At 40.9% G+C, this 18,153-nt stretch overlaps 1 protein-coding gene across 4 annotated transcripts in view; it reads right to left on the minus strand.

Annotated features, from left to right (window-relative positions):
* Positions 1-14,542, minus strand: part of phldb1b (pleckstrin homology-like domain, family B, member 1b) — a 105,820-nt gene extending 91,278 nt beyond the window's left edge. For 2 of the 4 annotated variants that reach the window (XM_047339562.1, XM_047339563.1), the window contains exon 1: positions 14,247-14,542. In XM_047339562.1, the coding sequence (XP_047195518.1) occupies positions 14,247-14,324 (78 nt within the window). In that variant the 5' untranslated portion in view covers positions 14,325-14,542. The remainder of the gene's footprint in view (positions 1-14,246) is intronic. The other 2 variants (XM_047339564.1, XM_047339565.1) reach the window with 1 other exon arrangement.
* Between the last annotated feature and the right edge of the window lie 3,611 nt (positions 14,543-18,153).

Consider the following 18,153-nt stretch of genomic DNA (forward strand, 5'->3'; position numbering starts at 1 on the left):
TTGTTTATATGTGTATTTTTTAAATTGAAATTCAGTTTTTACTCTTGGTGAAAAAACGTTGTGACCCCCGATGACCACTGAAGACACTGGACTGGAGAATTAGCAGCACCATCTGTTTTTCTTAATGAACCAACTCCTAAAAGTCACATACCAGTCGTGGATGGAAATATGCATCCATTTGCATTTTTCTTTGCCAATTTTCTCAATTTTAGATAACATTTGCATAATGTTTGGATGAAAACCAATCTAATTGCAATAAAGCCATGAAATAGTTGAAATCAAACCAGATCATATGACTTATTTAAGGGTATCAAACAGGGACAGGAACTTGCAGTGCAGTCAAAGTCTGTGTTTTTCATGCTGCACAGCTTCTCCTCCAGCTGCAGTCACTACTGCAGCATAAATAAACCGTCTCTCAGAGAATGTGGAGATAATCAGGAATGTGAAGACACAGAAAAGGATGAAACATTTCATAAGCACCTGACGGGTGCATGAATCCACCTCCTCTTTTATATCAGCTGTCTGGATTCATGGTCACTGTACAGAGACAGTATCACTCATAATTGTTTAACCTCAACAATTAATACAAATTATTCTTATTCTATTCTTAATCTATGTCGTTTCTCCAGTGATCAGACAAAATGTGACTTTGACTCACACACTTTTGAATGAAGTATCAATTCAGATTTTATATTTGTGTTTTTTATAAAATCATGTATCTATTCATCATGCTCATGATTTTCCGCCACTAGTCTTTGGCTTTTGTTTGATAATTTAGTACAAGCATTAGCTCAGAGGGATAACTTGGCTCGTTCACTGTATTACGTGGATGTTCCCGTCCACCTGAATGTTCCACCAAACACTGTTCAAAAATCTGTCAGTTGAATAAATCATGGTTTCTTCGTCTATTTTAAAAAAAGGAACAAATTTGAATATTTACATTGAACATTTAAATTTAATTCAACTTAGAAAATTCTTAGAAGGGTGCCGCTAGATATGAAATGTTTAATCTTAACTACTTGGAGTACACAGAGTGATTTACGAGATGTGTTGGTGACAATCATGCACGCACACCCACACACACACCCACACACACACACACACACACACACACACACACACACACACACACACACACACACACACACACACACACACACACACACACACACACACACACACACACACACACACACCCACCTCCAATCACTACACTCAGGCCAACATCTTTCTTAACTTTTGTAGACGCTCAAATCCCTTGAACAGATGATCTATCACATTGTTAAATGATACTGTTCTCAGATTGGCTTGAGAACAGACACAGAAATACCCGAGGAATGTCAAATTCCTTGGTTAGGAAACAAAGCACAATGACTGAGGTCATGTAAAGTTGTATCTGTGCTTTCAATCTGCAATAATCACCAGTAATTTGTGAGAAATGTTCATTATTTCAAGAAGGAAACAGCAGGTTGGTAAGACCTGATTTAACCAAGGGTCCAGTTGCCACCACACAGCTCTGCTCTTGTCTCCTGAGCTCTGATAATGAAGCCTGCCATATAGTCCTCCTCCTGCAGGGACATCCATCTTTATATCCCTCTATATTTCCCTCTTCTTAGTAATTCCCTCTTCTTTTTTCTCATCGTTTTCATTCCCTCTGACCTTAGGGTTTCCTCTCACAGATACACACTCAGATACGTAGACGCCAAATTCTGTCCCAAATCTGGTCCAAATAATGCCTCATACTACAATTCAGGTAAACATACTGTATGAAAATTGCACAAAGTCGCTCAGAGACAGGTGTCCGGTTTCTCCAGCAGCCGTCACAGACAAAGAGATGAAGAGATGAATTCTTGCCATTTCAGGCAGTCTTGTATGTGTATGCTGAAGTGTTATGTAGTATTTTCTTGCTGGATGTGGCCAAAGTCAAATGACACATTCCGTTTTTAGAGAGCCACCACAGAAATGCAGTAAACTTGTGCCGAGTGGAGAAGGGTGGATCCACTGCAGGTTCCTTTTTAGACAGGCCTGCCAATGTGCTGTTTATACATTTGCACAGCTCAAGAGGCAAATGGTCAAAATGTTCCTCAACATAGAGAGGTGTAAAATACCCTGAGATAAAAGCCTCTTTCAGCTGGATGACTGAGGTCAGTGGCTCAGCAGCTCAGTGGAGTTTTGCTATGAGGTCATTTATGTGGATAAACCATTGTAACATCAATGACAAGATAACACATCGAAAAACCAAGCACATAAATTATACAAGTCTACTCTCATGGAATGCACAGTCCGACACCGAGCTCAAAGTGGATTTATGGCTCACACACAACACACTTTATATGGGACCACAGTCTGACAACACAGAGGAGACAGCCTGTATCTGATCTCATACACCCACCCACAGACCCTATTGGTTCAGTCCACCTAAAACCTCTTCCACCCACTGAATTTATTCATTTACAAATTACAAAAGTTCTGTTTGAGAAAATAAGGCAAAAAAGGTTTCTGCTACAACTGGACACATGTGGATTTGACACTGGAAACACATGCAGGTCAGATACATGTTTGCATGAACAAATGGCACAAACCAGAGCATTTACAACCTACGTTGGTTTGTGATGGCCGCCCCAAGATCAGCCTTTAAAAAACACAAAACTCAACGTGCTACAGCACATGCTACAATTAGCTATTATAGTAAGCTAACAAACGGTGAAAATACAATTCAATTTCAATGAAATTTAATCTGTGCATCAAACAGTGCATCAAACAAATATAAATGTCATATTTTCATCATTATTTCCATATATTTTTGTTCATTTGAGCTTATACCAGCATTCTTATATTGTTATATTCTCGGTCACCGAGTCACCAAATGTTTAGTGGCAGAAGACTGCAAAAATTTGCACCAACTGTTTAAGTGTTTTTTTTATCAAACTACACAAATCACACAAATAAACTCATGATGACCTACAGGAACTTAAAATACATTTTCTTTTTGAAGAATTGAATGTTCTGGAAGTCAGTGGAAACCCTGGAGCTGTTACTTTTTAGTGTGAGACACAGTACGAACATGACAAACCACGTCCTTTAACTTGTTCCCATTTTCCCATTATTTATTGCACAGTAAATATCAGTGGCATTCAAACTTAAACATATCATGTACAAACTTCATACGCTCAGCATGAATAGCTCTGGTTAGTGGCGTCCTCAGTTGTGGTGACTCAGCTTCAAGAAAGCTACAAAAACAACAGCAGCAACTTTCTCCATTTTGTGCTCTGGCAACTCGTCGACACAAAGAATGTGTCTGACAGACAAAATTGTGACTGAAGAATCGAACTGAACTGAGGAATATGAGATCAACGGTCAAGTTAGAAATCGTTTTACCCTGACCAAAATGAATAGTCATCTATTTGATACAAATAATATGTGTGTGTGTGTGTGCGTGTGTGTGTTTCTTTAAAATAACTGTATTCATGTGGAGCTTTTCTGGAGTTAATGACCACTCAAATTTCAATACATATAGTTTTGTTATTCACCCATTCACACACACACACACACACACACACACACACACACACACACACACACACACACACACACACACACACACACACACACACACATTAATACAGTGCATCAATGTGCTGCTGCACAGGACAGCCATCATAAAAATCTGGGGTCTAGTATCTTGCCTAAGGATACTTTGGCAAGCAGAATGGGAGGAGACTGGGATCAAACCGCCAACCTTCTGGTAAGTGGACGGCCCACTCTACCTCTGAGTCAACACTCCTATTCTATTATCATAAGACTGACACTCTTCAGTTTTAATAATCATGTTATTCATGTCGCACTAAAAGGAGAGTACAATGAATCAAGTTTGTTTTCAAGGCCAAACTGACAAATTGTTCTAGAGAAGAAAAACACTATTATATTTGCATATTTCCAATGATGTAGATTACAATGTGGGATTATCTCCCACTAACCCTTTGTCTTTAAACAGATACATTCTTAAACAGGGACAGAAACAGAGTGTGTCGGCAACAGGAGGAAGTGTGAGACAGATTGAGGAAGAAGATGACATACAGAGACGCTTCGTCCAGCGCTGTCACTAAGTGTCACTATATGTAGACTTCCTGTACAGCGAGCTGCTCCAGGGACCATTTCCTGTTAGTGACACAGGCCAAGGTCAGAGTTGGCCTTTGTTGCAGGACCGAGCTGGTCTCAACGGTGAACACCACAGATGTTTGCTCACATCTGCTCAGACTCCTACATCTGACTTTTACTGTACTGTAACAGAAAAAATAGAGAAAAATGTAGAGAGACATATTTTTACTTATGAATATTTGTCTGCCTCCATGATAAAGTCCAAGTGAACTTCAATCATTTTTTTCGGCATCTCTTAAAACACTTGCAAGGAAATATGAAGCAACAGTCAGCAGTCGTTTTGCTTAACATGAGCCTTGTACTTTAATTTGTTGTGCAATCTAATGTTTTGATTCATCAGTCTTAAAAGTGTTAGCAGATGTATTCTATCACACAGCCGGACTTGCTCTTTACTGCTGTTTGCAGTCTTTATGCTAAGCTAACAGGTTTTAGGCAACTGTTTTAGCTAAAGGCTCTGATAAACACACTGTACACATTCCAAGCGACTGCATGAACAAAGTTAGCGACTGGCCAACTATTTCCAAATAGCACAATATTTTTGTGTGATATTCATCATGTGGCATCAACTCCAAATCAATGCTATGCTGTGCGTCCACTCAATGTGTAATTAGCCACATCTTAGCTAACACGTTAACATGACAAACTTTATGAGGTCATAAATGTCAAACTTTTTTTGTTCTGACCCAAAGTGACCTAAAACAAAAATCTAGTTCATTATGCATCTATAATATCTTAATATTGACTAAACATCTAGAATATATATAACTGAAAAAATAGATATATACATCAACATATCACTACAGCTTTAAATAGATTTCCTATTTTAAATGCTTTAAATGCCAGGCCCAGGCCCAGGCCCAGAGGAGGGTGCTGGCCTGTGCAGATCTTATCCCTCTACCTGCCTTGGACCACTCCCAGACCTCTTAGGAGGGAGTCTTTCCATTGAGGAGTGACATTCTCACACGATTTAAGGTTTTTGTAAATGTTTTGGTTTAGGTTACTTACCCCCCCCTCTTTTAAAAGAGAGGGAGGTAGAGTCCACCAATCCCAACCCAGTATAGTATTTTTCCAAAGATAAGACTAAGCCTAGGAACTACACATTAAGATGCAAATCTATGCACAGTGAGATACCAGCATGTCCCTCGTAGCCCGACAGCATGAGTAAACACAGATTCATGATTTTGGCATAAAATTCCGAGCATTGGAGAGGCGCCATTATCAGCAGGCAGCTAAACACACCAGCTGCCCCGTCTCTGCGTCTCGCACACACACACAAAGTGGTAGGAACACACACAAAGTGTGCACACACATAGACAAACACTGGACTGGCAGGAAATGAGAGGCTTCCCAGGACAGAATGGGAGAAAATATGGGAGTTAAGTGGATGAAAATAGATCCCACCTTCTTTGATGACTACTGCTGAGATGCCCTCGAACTATTCAACTATATCTCACAGTAACGATCTGTGGCTGAAAAAACGCTCAGGTGACTTTCCACAGATGAATACGGGTTACGATACGAGTAAACACAGCGTACATCAGGACATAACAACCTGACTGTGGATCTGTTGTAGTTTGTGTTTTTCAGCAAAGCTCTGAAATTATTACGAGCAGGGAAACTGCAGCTCTGCAGTTCTGAGGATCTGAGGATCTGAGGACTTGCCATTATCAGATTATTGTCTCCAGTGACAGTAGAAATTACAGCTCAACGCCTCCATAAAGGAAATGTTGTCACCATCCAAACCACTGTCATCGAGCACAGCAAAGCAGCAACTGTACTGAGACCCTGAGGCACAGATGACTCAGGGTTTCTCTGAGTGCCTCATTACTCAAGAGTAGAAGTGGAAACAGTTATTAAATATTATTTATTTAACTTTATGAAAAGAAGTCCCTCCCCTCCACCCACAGATACACACACGCAATATTTCCATTTGCTGTGTTGCCGATAGTAAGTTATGAAAGGTTTCTTTACTGGAACTCCATCTGTTGTGAATCACACTCACTTCTGTAATGAAAACAAAAATAATGTCCTCTACCAACTGTTCCTTTAATTCCACTGTTTTCAAATGAATCAATCTACTGAGACCAAACAACCGTCCAAGAGCAACAACAGCTGTGAGTGTGCTGCTGCGCCAACAAATGCCCAGAGCCAAGGACTAATAATATGGTGATAAGAATGACGCTGATGAGAAACACGACCAGATTCAAAACATGGTTAGTCACAGCAGGCAAATATTATCAGTGATGATATGAGTTGCAGGAATAGTTTGTTAGCATCCCAAAAAAAGCTGGTGATAAACCAACAGACTGAGATTTGGGATTTTCAGGGAACTCTGAAAAACTCTCTGAAAACTCTTTTCTTTGTCCAGTTTAATTCATAATCCACAGATTTTGTTTCCGAATCCGATGCTGACATGTTCAAAGAAGCTTTCCCTCTAATGGTCCCAAGGTATTTCATCCAGAAAGTCAGATTATAAGAACTCAAAGCTGCACAAATCAAACATTTTTATAATTTAATATAAAGGTTTCATAAAACTGTATGTAATGTGAAGGTGAATCTTACTACCAGTCCTCAGTTTCCCCCTCAGCACTAGCAGCTCTTTTGTTTTGATCGTTTTGGCTTTAACACCGACAACTTTACTGTTTCGCTTCATCTTGGCAATTTTCACTAACGTCATTTTCAGCCCCAGCACCAAACAGCTGGGGAGTCAGCGAGCTGCTGTGACTCAGGAGGTGCAGAGGGTCATCAAGGAACCAAAAGGTCAGTGGTTTGATCCCCGATTCTTCCAGTCCGAACTGCCCTTGGACAAGATGTTTGAATGTGTGTAAAAATGAATAGCTCTGCGTATAGACCAGTTGTATGAATGTGAATAGGTGAATGTGACTAGTACTGTAAATTACTTAGAGTGGTTGACTCAAGCCTAGAAAAAGCTCTTTATCATTCATGACAGTGAAGCACAAAACAAAGCTAAGATGGACACAAACATGGGTCTAACTGAATGCTTATATTTTTCTTCATGTCTATCGGAGATATTACTATCATCGTAGTGGACAGAACACGGATCAATGCAGCTTTAAAGTCTCAAGAGGTGATTCATTTTCTGATCAGCGTTCTGTTCAGATCAGAGTTCAAATCATCCCAACAGCACCACTGCTCTGTTTCTCCATTTTTTCTATACTTTGGGAGAAATATAGAAACATTATCTTCCCAGTGACGAACCACCACAGACTCTCTGGTGCTTGTTGTTTTGCCTCACAGCCTTCACAAAGTAATGAAGATGAAACACTTGGAATAAAGTGGTAAATGCACGTGCGAATGCCAGGTGTCACATCCACAATAGCTCTTGAGCAGGGGGACTGAACAGGGAAAGTGTGGGGTGGGGGATTCCATTGCTCAGTGGTTCCGTTGACTTTTGGCTCAGTGTTTCCCAAAGGCGTGGAGCTGGACAGGCATTCCAGCCTTGTGGTACAAAGAGACTCTTTCAACAGCAGTAATCCTCTGGAGGAGGAGCGGGAACGCTACTGGCCGGCTGCTGCGTCCAGGCCTGAAGAACCCGCACCACGACTCACAAACACTGCAGGACCACAACACGCCAGAGAGGAGGAACATGTGTTTGTAGCTATGAGGAATAGACCAGTACATATGGGGCCAGTACTTACTCACTACCAGTTATTGAATGAGGTAATGGGACATTTTACAATCCATTCAGGTGGGAAAGAATGGGTTTTATACAGCCAAGATTTCAAACCAACCTAAAATAGAATTACAGTAGAAGAAAATATTTGTTAAGAACTGGTACAGAGAACTTTTAAAATATTTTATTTTATTTAAATTTGTCTCAAAAAAACATAATGTGTCACTTTTTTCTCCTGAAGATGCAGCATTAAAGGGATAGTTCACGGAAAAATGAAAATTTACTAATTATCTACTCACAACTATGCCGTTGGACCATCACAAAAAATACACTTCTGGTGTCTCAGGAGTAAACAGTGCAGGAGCCAAATCCAATACAATTGAAGTAAATTGAAAAAAAAAAACACTGAAAGAAAACATAAAATGCCTCCATACTGCTAGTGGTGTCATCCAAGTTGTGGGTAGATAATGAGTGAATATAATTTTTTCTGTGAAATATCCCTTTAACTTTAATGTGACTGACACACACACACACACACACACACACACACACTGTCACTCACCCTCCCCTCTCTCTTCTCTGCAGTTTGATGCTTCCAGTTCATTCAAAGTTAAGCTTCAAAAAACCATCCTGTGTCCATATTTTCATACGTCCAAATTCCTCCCAGCACAGTCGCATGTTAGGAGTGAACATTGTTGGTGGTGAACTATAAGAGAAGGGAGTGACGGGGAGTAGGAGGCAGTGGTGGGGTGGGGAGGGAAGGGAAATGGAGAGAGGCTGGAGGCAGCGTGGGATATCCCTTTGAGTCATGGAATCTGATCCAAGGAGCAGACATGCTCACAGACAGCCAATGAGCCCTCTGTTACCTCCATGTGTTGTCCCGTCATTCAGCCTCATTACACTGAGGAAAACCAGCAGAAACACTGGAAACACTTACTGTGCTTCCTTATGTCTCTGGAAAACATGCATAATATCACTAGTGAATTCACACACTGTCTGTATTCAACACTTTCTCTCATGTGAGAAAGCACACGCTCATGCACATTGCACAATACTGACTTCATATTTCATTCCACGTATAAGAGACTTGTGGCTGCCAGGTGAGGAGGAAAGGAGCGAGGTGAGGTCAAATCCTCATCTCTGTGCGGGAAAGTAGTTTTTGGCCCTTCTCTGCATTCCTCAGCTCCACAGAGGAGTTCTCCTCCTCATGGAGGTGGAGGGTTACGCAGTTATACTGGACGTCTGCACACATCTGCAGATGATTGTCAGGGATGGATCAGATATGCAAAAAATAAAAATAAATCTTTTCTTGGTGTATTGCAGGAGAGAGAACAATATTGATGAGAATGTGTGGTCAGATGCAGAAGACAGGACTGACTAGTTAACACAGCTTCATGTCTTTATCAGCAGATATGCTATAGAGGTATGTATAGTTTTGGACTACATAACTATATGACTTTTATTTCTTTTTATGCACTTGGATTGACTTAGATCATGTCTGAATCATTTCATCGACATGTAAGGTGGCACAACCTTATTTTCTAATGAAATCTTGGTTAATGCCAAATAAATAAATAAAGCAATTAAAGCTATTTCAAATAAAATATTGGTTTGTATTGCAATGCCACCTGCTGTTAAAGAGATTTGAGGTCCCTCAGTTCTGAGCGACAAAGTGTCACTGCTAAGAGACAAATGTTATGTTCTGGTCGGGAGTTGATCCAGAGATGTGTGTCAACTGTTTTGGTTACAGTGCATCAGTGCATTTTGGATGTGACATTAACTGTGGAGCTGAGCTGTAAAGAGAACTGCATGAAGATTTCTGCAAAAGTGAGCTTTGAATAGAGAAATGGAAAAGTTAAACGATATGATGTGTGTACACATGTTCGCTACATTTTCATCTGATGAATACCTTTCTTTAAAATTCTTACTTATACAGGATGTTTTGCAGTAAATATCAGATTTTCAGACATATTTTAAAAATTGTTCATCAGCATGTCCTGCTACATTAATTTTATATGTAGTAATATCATAATTTATACTATAATTATATTATATATTCACAGTAATATGTTGTCAACACCATATGTTGTCAACACCATATTTGCCCAACACAGTTTCAAGCTGTGTGTGTGTGTGTGTGTGTGTGTGTGTGTGTGTGTGTGTGTGTGTGTGTGTGTGTGTGTGTGTGTGTGTGTGTGTGTGTGTGTGTGTGTGTGTTGGCCTGGTGAAGATGAGAAGCAGCAGCTTAATCACCATCTCATCCCTTACCAGACTACTGTCTCTGCCAAATCCTTAGTTACCATGGCAACCCCTCCTGGGGCAAAACACTGGGATGGGATGTGTATTTTTTGTGTATGTATATATATGACTGCAGAATCTTCCTCACAGAAGGTTAGATGCTGCAACTAACTGTAGCCTATATGAAGTTATGTACAGCAGGTGAGGTGAGGTGAGGTGAGGTGAGGTGAGGTGAGGTGAGGTGAGGTGAGTGAGCGGTCTGATAATGGTTCTGTCTTTGTTTGGGGCTGAATCTCTGGCCTTAAGGCATTCTGCAGATCAAAAACAAACAATATGAAGGGAGGAAATGATAGAGGAGGAAAGAATATTGGGGGGAAATATCTGCAGAGGTCATATCCCAGTCTGCAGATGATATGCATTCTGATTGGCTGCCTCTGTGTGTGTGTGTGTGTGTGTGTGTGTGTGTGTGTGTGTGTGTGTGTGTGTGTGTGTGTGTGTGTGTGTGTGTGTGTGTGTGTGTGTGTGTGTGTGTGTGTGTGTGTGTGCTGCAGCTAGAGGCAGCAGACTGCACAGCTGTTTGTGTGAGGAGCAGAGTGCAGTGAGGAGTATGTGAGGATATGAGTCAAATCAAGTCCATCACAACATGACCTCTGAACTTTAAAGGACAAGGCCAAGACTTGACTGTTATTACATTTGCCGAGGAGTTTGTTTGTTTGTAAGGAAGATTACACAAAAACAACTGAACTGGTTACCAGGAAACTTAATTGGTGGAAGGATGTGGTATTGGTCAGGGCAGAATCAGTTTTTTTAAAACACTTTCATTTACATTACATTAACAATAACCCTTTATCACAATTTTGGGGGGATTTCTCAGAGAATAATTCATGGATCTTGATGAAAATTTTTAGGGGACTGATATATATGAGTGTGTAGTTTGGTGCTGATCCAAATAAGGATTCAGATCTAGTGAATTTAAATGTGGTTTCATAAGGGGACTGCTGGACCTTGGCGGAGATATGTGCTCTCTGAGTGCCGTTCTCATTATCAAGTTAAATGTAGAGATCAGACAGAAATAATCGGTGGAAGTGGAAAAAGCTGTTAAATTACATTTTAGTGATATAAGCATCTATTTGGAGTCATGTTTGGTGAATGTAAGTCCAACATTCACTCTTGGCTCTGCTCTTCATCAACTCTTTGGAAACATGTGTGGCTCTTCAGCTGCTAAATGCCCCACTACATTCACTGGTTGTTAACTTTGTGTGCCTGCTGTTTGGTGCTTGCCAGCCAGTGTACAAAGAGTTTGTGTTTCCTGAAGCCAGCGCCCTGTTGCTGCTGTGAACGACACTAATGAGAATGGTGACACCAAACAAGAACAGTAAAGCTGTGGCCTGTAAAACCAAAACCGGTGAGCTGAAAGGTGCTAAGATGCTCCACAGAGCTGAGGGAGTCGGTGAGTTAGTCACTACGAGCCATATCTTACATATCACAGGTACAACTGAACCGCTGCTGATTAGACCTGGACGATATGGCCAAGAACTATATCAAGATTTAAATGTATATACACTGTGTTTGTGGTTTCAAGTACTGTGACCAAGCTGAAAGTTTGATGTAACATCTGTCAGACTGTTTGTGTTTCTTGCCAACTCTTCAACTATACATTTCAGTCTGTCAAATGTTTTCAAAGCATGGCAAAATTAATTCTATTTTGGCCCTATAACATGTTTATTATTTCATCAGGATTCTGACCTTTAATTATAATTCATCCCAATAAAACCAATCAGCTTAACTTGCATTCATGGGAGTCATCAGAAGGTTGATTAGAACACTGCATTCAGATTTTTTGGGGCATATTTATAGTATCATTATTTTACAATCTGAAATTGAATTAGTAAAGACTTTTTTGTTTCCTTCATTACAGCACCTCCATCACTTCAGTGTGTATTTTAAATAAAGTTTTAAGGATCCCAGCAGTCGTTTTTAATTCTGCAGCTCAGTGCAAATATGAACCTTTCATTAAGCCTCCCCACACTCAATTAGTGGCATGTCAAATAAATGAGCACAACCACATCTGTAGTACCCATCCTCTCCAGTTAACACACGGAGGTCAATTACCACTCAAACAGTTTCACACCACTGACAAATAATCTGATGTTTTATGAAGCAAATTGGCTGCATGTAATGATGCTCTGTCTCCTGCTCCACTTTTACAACCGATAACTGCCAGCATCTGCTCATTTTTCCTCATTAAATTCATTCTCCCACGGGTCATAAACAGAGCAGCCGGGATCCACTGACATCGTAAGCGTATTAAAAGTCCTCTGCTGGTGAATATCCAACAAGGCTGGCTCTCTCCAGGGAAAACAAAATCAAAATGTTTCCCTCAAGGTCACCTGTATCACTACCAGCAGGAGTGGAGTACCCAGAACGCAGAGGAGGCATTCAGACCCAAACACAGTACGAGAGTGGGACCGGAGAGATGTTGGGTGAGGGGGTGATGGGGTGAGGTTGATGGGGGGAGTAGATAGAGTGCCTCTGTGCTGGCCTGATTGTGCCCTGAACAGAATGAGTTCACGTAACAAAGGAATTATTATCATTGGCTGGAGAGTTGCTGCAGTCTGGGAACTCTGTGCAGGCGTTTTCTCTGCCAGGCGCCCGAAAAATGTGGCCCGGCTCTGCTTTGGTGCTCTTTCTCTCTCTCTCTCTCTCTCTCTCTCTCTCTCTCTCTCTCTCCCAATAAAGCAGCCTGTGTTTCGGGGGGTGGGTGGGGGGTGGGAGGGCCGACTAACTAACGTGGCATTGAGGGAGCACTGCCTCTCACAGAACCATGATTTGCTGTTCTCCTCAAATTTATGACTTACAGTATTTTCCTCCAGGTAGAGAAACACTGATGGTCTCAAAAAACATATTTACTCAAGATTTGCTTTGCTTTATAAATGCAAAAACTGTAAACATGATTTTGTGACTCTTTTGACAATTTTTGTAAAATAAAGAAATAAGAGATCATTCCCAATAGGTTGAAAAACTGAAATTAATAACACAATATCACAATATGATTAAGTATTTACAGTGGCATTATTCACAGTAATCTGTAGACAGAAGAATTGCAAAACATCCACTCAAGGCACAAATAATGAAATATACTTGGAGGTAGATGTATTATTACTTTATGAAGTTATTATGGTGAATTATGGTATATTTACACATCCAGCAGACATAAAGCAACATTAGCGACCCCTCTATTTTTACCTCTGTTTTGGTCTCCACCCACTTCTGACAAACATTTCTGTATCCTTAGCTGTTAAATGCTCCACTGTGCATGCTAGTTGTTAATGTTTTAGCTGAAAACAACCTGCTGTTTCTGGCACGCTGGTCGATGAGAGCAGTGAGAGTGACCTAAAACTTTACAAGCTGTGGTCACCAAAACAAACAATGAGTTTAAAGGCAATAAGAGGCTCTGTAGCACTGAGAGGAGCTGCTTAGGCAGGAGATCATTCTCAGTGGAATAGACACAAGCTCTTTCATGTTACACAACTGTCTGAGACTCCTGCACCTGACAAACTCAGCCTGGACTGTTGCGTCTGTGCTGCTGATAAACCTGAGACACAATGAACCTCAGAAGGAGAAAACAACACAGAGATCCCACAGGGAAAAACACATCCATCCATTATCTATCCCGCTTATCACAGGGGTCCGGAGCCAATCCCCACTGACATTAGGTGAGAGGTATACGCATGCAGGGCCAACATAGAGAGACAAACAACCAAACACACTCACAGTCTGCAATTAACCTAACCCCAATCTGCATGTGTTAGGAATGTGGGAGGAAGCTGGAGTGCACAAAGAAACCCACATAGACAACATACAAACTCCACACAGAGAGACCCGGGCTGGGATTCGAACTGGGAGCCTTCTTGCTGTGAGGAAACGGTGCTAAACACCACAGCACTGTGCACATTTTCAGGAGCTTCTACACTGTGAGTGCATACAAAACTGAAATCATTATAATCACAGCGAGACACAAATAGCATTTGCAAAAAATAACATAAAAGGCAAATGTGCTGCTTTTAAATCAAATTTCACTTTGTTAACTAGTAGAAATACACAAAACATGAACTCACACATGCACACACACAAACACACACATAACCGCAGCATTTTGAAAACTACCAGTTTGACAAAGGCCTTTTATCACCCAAGTGTGAAACTTCAACTTTACCTGACTGAGTGGTGGGTGTGTGTGGTGGGAGGGCCCAGTAACACCACAGGACGACACAAACACACCACTGCTGCTCATGAAGACGGGACGGCACTGCTCGTGTCACAGATCAAAAACACATGGAAAGACACAAAACTCTGACTGGCTTCCAAAGAAGTGGCTTCCTCTGTGTCCCCCCCTCCCCTCTCTCTTCTGTCACTCACTGTCTCCTCTTTACTCACACACTCTCTTTATGTCTCTCACGGTCATAACACACACTTGGCTAAAGCCATGTGGCCGACACTGCTGACACACACTGTCTGGCTGCTGCTGGTCACCTCCCTCTCACTCCATCTCTTCACTCTCCAATTGGTGTCTCTCTCTCTCTCTCTCTCTCTCTCTCTCTCTCTCTCTCTCTCTCTCTCTCTCTCTCTCCCCTTTGGCATTACTCACTCATTCACGCACACACACACACACACACTGCTTGAACACATGGACCTCTCTCTCTCTCCCAGTTTTCCTGTCCGGTCAGCCTCGCCCCAACACGGTTACAGTGCACAAGGCTCTCATTCTTCTGGATAAAGAAATCCTGTGTTGCTCAAGTTAACCTTAAACCAGACTCGCTGAGGGCTGAGCATACAGTGAGGGGAACAGACGTTTATTCTGTCAGGCCTAAGCAGCTTATTCTGAACGCCATTCTCTAACATGTACTGGACATTGTCTACAGAGGCCTTGTGCATGACTATGTTTTTAAAAAACTGACAAATCTACATCCAGAGATTTGTGGACACATTCAAAAATGTGAATTAACACAGACAGATACATGAATCAAACAAACAATTGCAAAGAACAATGAACGAAAGGTCAAACTCAAGTGTGAGTTTCAATTATAAAGTCAGTTACTTAAAACCCAGGCACTTCTGACATGTTGTTTTCTACAGGGATCAGAATAATGCAGTGAACTATATTATTGTGAAATATCCATAGGAATCCACATGGTGTCTTCTCAGTGACTCTCTGGTTGTTGAGCACTCTGAAGACCACTTTGACACTTCATATCCAAAAGCCTGTTATATGTATAATAACCCAAATTTCCAGGTTTAGTTCTCCAGGTAAGACAAAAGTAGCTGCATCTCATCTTCATTCAGCAGATAGAGATAGCTCAAGTATCATCATGTGACTTCAACTTGGAACCTCTGTCGAGGACTGACAGTCTACAAACTTCTAACTAAGCCAACTGAACTACGATAACCAAGGTCAACTTCATTAACTTCCACACACAGAAGTTCTATCTTTTACTTGTTGTACAAGGAAAACCATGTATTTTCAAGTTGCTGATCTTTAATATAAAAAGACATTTTGGGTTGTTCTTGTTGATAGGACAGTGCAAGCAGGAAATGGAGAGAGAGAGAGAGAGAGAGAGAGAGAGAGAGAGAGAATGGGGGAAGACACACAGCAAAGGACTGGGTCAGAATTGAACTCGCAGTTGCAGAGGAGGACGCAAGGCTCTGTATGTGGGCCCAGATCTTTAACAAAGTAGAATTCTCCTATTTAAACACAATTAAGCACTAACACTACTACTATTTCAGTTAAATAAACTATTAAAAAACCCTGAATTACCCTAAAAAATGCACCGTCAAAAAGCTCAATACTTTTGAGACTGGACTGTTTTTATCCCAAGTTTTGGAGAGACACTGTTTCCATCAGTCAGCGATAACACGCACTGTCGGTCCTGTTTGATAAATTAAACACAATCTTTAGATCCAGGAGAGATGACTGGTCACTGCAGGGTGTTGCATATCTCTTTAATGTGGCCTTACGCATTCTTTCATTCTCACTGCAGCTTTAGTGGATTAAGTTGTGACTTGGCAAACTGACATCATGAAAATCTGTTCTAGTTTGTGTTCCTGATTGTTGTTGACAGAGAACATTTATAGATTTATGTGAAAATAAATATGATGCAAATGTCCAGACACTCTTCACTGTCAAATCACTGAGCCTGAATTCCTGGGGAAACCGTTGCGTTCACTTTAACGTGTGAATCATATGTCCTGATCTGGAAAAGCTTGATTTTTAGTTGTATGACAAACTGTACATGCCTCACATTCCAGTGAGCCTGGGTGGGAATTAACATGATTTATATGAAGCACACTCATCTGTCAGCCTAAATCACACAGCTGTTATAGAGAAGAACATCCCAAACTGAGCCAGGCACAACATGTTCAATGTGTTTATTCAAATCTAATTCTGATGGTGGGAAATCGTCACTGCGGACGTACATGAGTATATAGGAGTGTTAATCACCACTGAGATGTCTTTCTCACTCTCTACTTTAGAAACAGGCTCTGCCTCCCACCATGACCACCTACTCACAGATTCAACTGCTCAGCTACAACAGCGCATCTTGAGCTGTCGGGCTGTTACTGCTTCAGTTTTTCCAGTAGCATGGTTGTGTGCTCCTTCTCTACCAGACATGTGTGTTGGCTGTAATTATCCTGGTCTGTGTTTCTGTGCAGGTGCACGACTGTACACGTGCTTATTCATCCAATTATCCAATCAACCAATCACGTCTCAGCAGCGATATACGCATGAGGACACGTGGATGTAGGTCAGGAGCTGATGAACACGAGTCCAGTATTTACTGTGTTTAAAGTTCACTCTGCACTGTCCATGTTACTCTATGTGATATTGGGCTGTCCATATATTGTCTCGTGTCACTTCTGTCTATGTTGACGTCAACTTTTTCATGTTGAGATCAGCTTCTTTACCAAAAAAGACTAACTAGTGAATGGATTCACTTGGAGACTATTTTTATCCATACACTAGTTTTCATAGTCTACTCACCAACTTATTGTCTGTTTGTTGTGTGATGCTCAACACATAGCATAGGATTTGTTTATTGGACCTATTTCGCTGAAAACAAAACCCTGCCCATTGGAAATAAAATAGATGAAAGCAGTTAGAATTAAACATAAATAAAACCATAACAACAAGGACCTCAGAGCTTCAAACAAAATGAGTGTGTAACAGTGTAAAGTGTGTGCTGTCATTCCCATATGATTCAATGCATTACACATTTAGCCTCAAGTTCATTTAACACATCCTGAAATGTTAAAGGTTCCCTATGGACAAAACAAAAATTCTGTTTATGCTTACTTCATGTTTTCTCAAAATGATTGTGCATATAACAAACACGTTGCATATGTATTAAAAGATAGACGACATGACTGCTCCCCAAAAGTGAAGCCAAAGATTCTTGATTGTAGCCCTGGTGGCTGTCTGCAGCATAGGTCATAAACCCTGCCTCCAACGTGTTAGTGGAAGGGCCAGGGGCCAAAATATAAAGTAGAAATACACATCAAATACATCTTTCTCATTTTAGGTTGTATATTCTTGTCACTCTGCTGATCAAGTGCAAATTTTTCCAGTCAGTTTTGTTTTAATTATTTGATGCTATAGAAATGGCATAAAATGTCATGATTGACTGCCGAGACTGACTCATGATTGGTTGAGCGTGTTAGAGTCAGGATACCCGAACCCATCTGACCCGACCCGCTTGGACAAAAAAAAATGTTCTCTTGGATTCGGTCAGGGTCAGACAGAACATTGCGCCTTGAGCTGCAATCTACTGTAGAAAGCGTGGATCTATCACCTGATGGCTTCGTCCGTGTCCAGAATATATTGGCTTTATTTAAGGATAGTGTTATATACAGTCCGTGGGAAAATGTAATTCCTCATGAAACATTTACAAGGCCAGTTAAAAAAAATCCAAGTCCCTTATTATTTACATCCATGTCTGTTAGCTAGCACACTTTTTACTCCCTGCCTGTGTGGGCATATCGCTAAGCTTCTTTGGCAGAATAGCATGAAGTCAGTGGCATGAGTATGTCTCACATTGCCTTTATGCTCAAGCATTGCATTTGCATCC

Source organism: Hippoglossus stenolepis, chromosome 4, assembly GCF_022539355.2.
Source record: "Hippoglossus stenolepis isolate QCI-W04-F060 chromosome 4, HSTE1.2, whole genome shotgun sequence".
Classification (NCBI taxonomy): Eukaryota; Metazoa; Chordata; class Actinopteri; order Pleuronectiformes; family Pleuronectidae; genus Hippoglossus; species Hippoglossus stenolepis.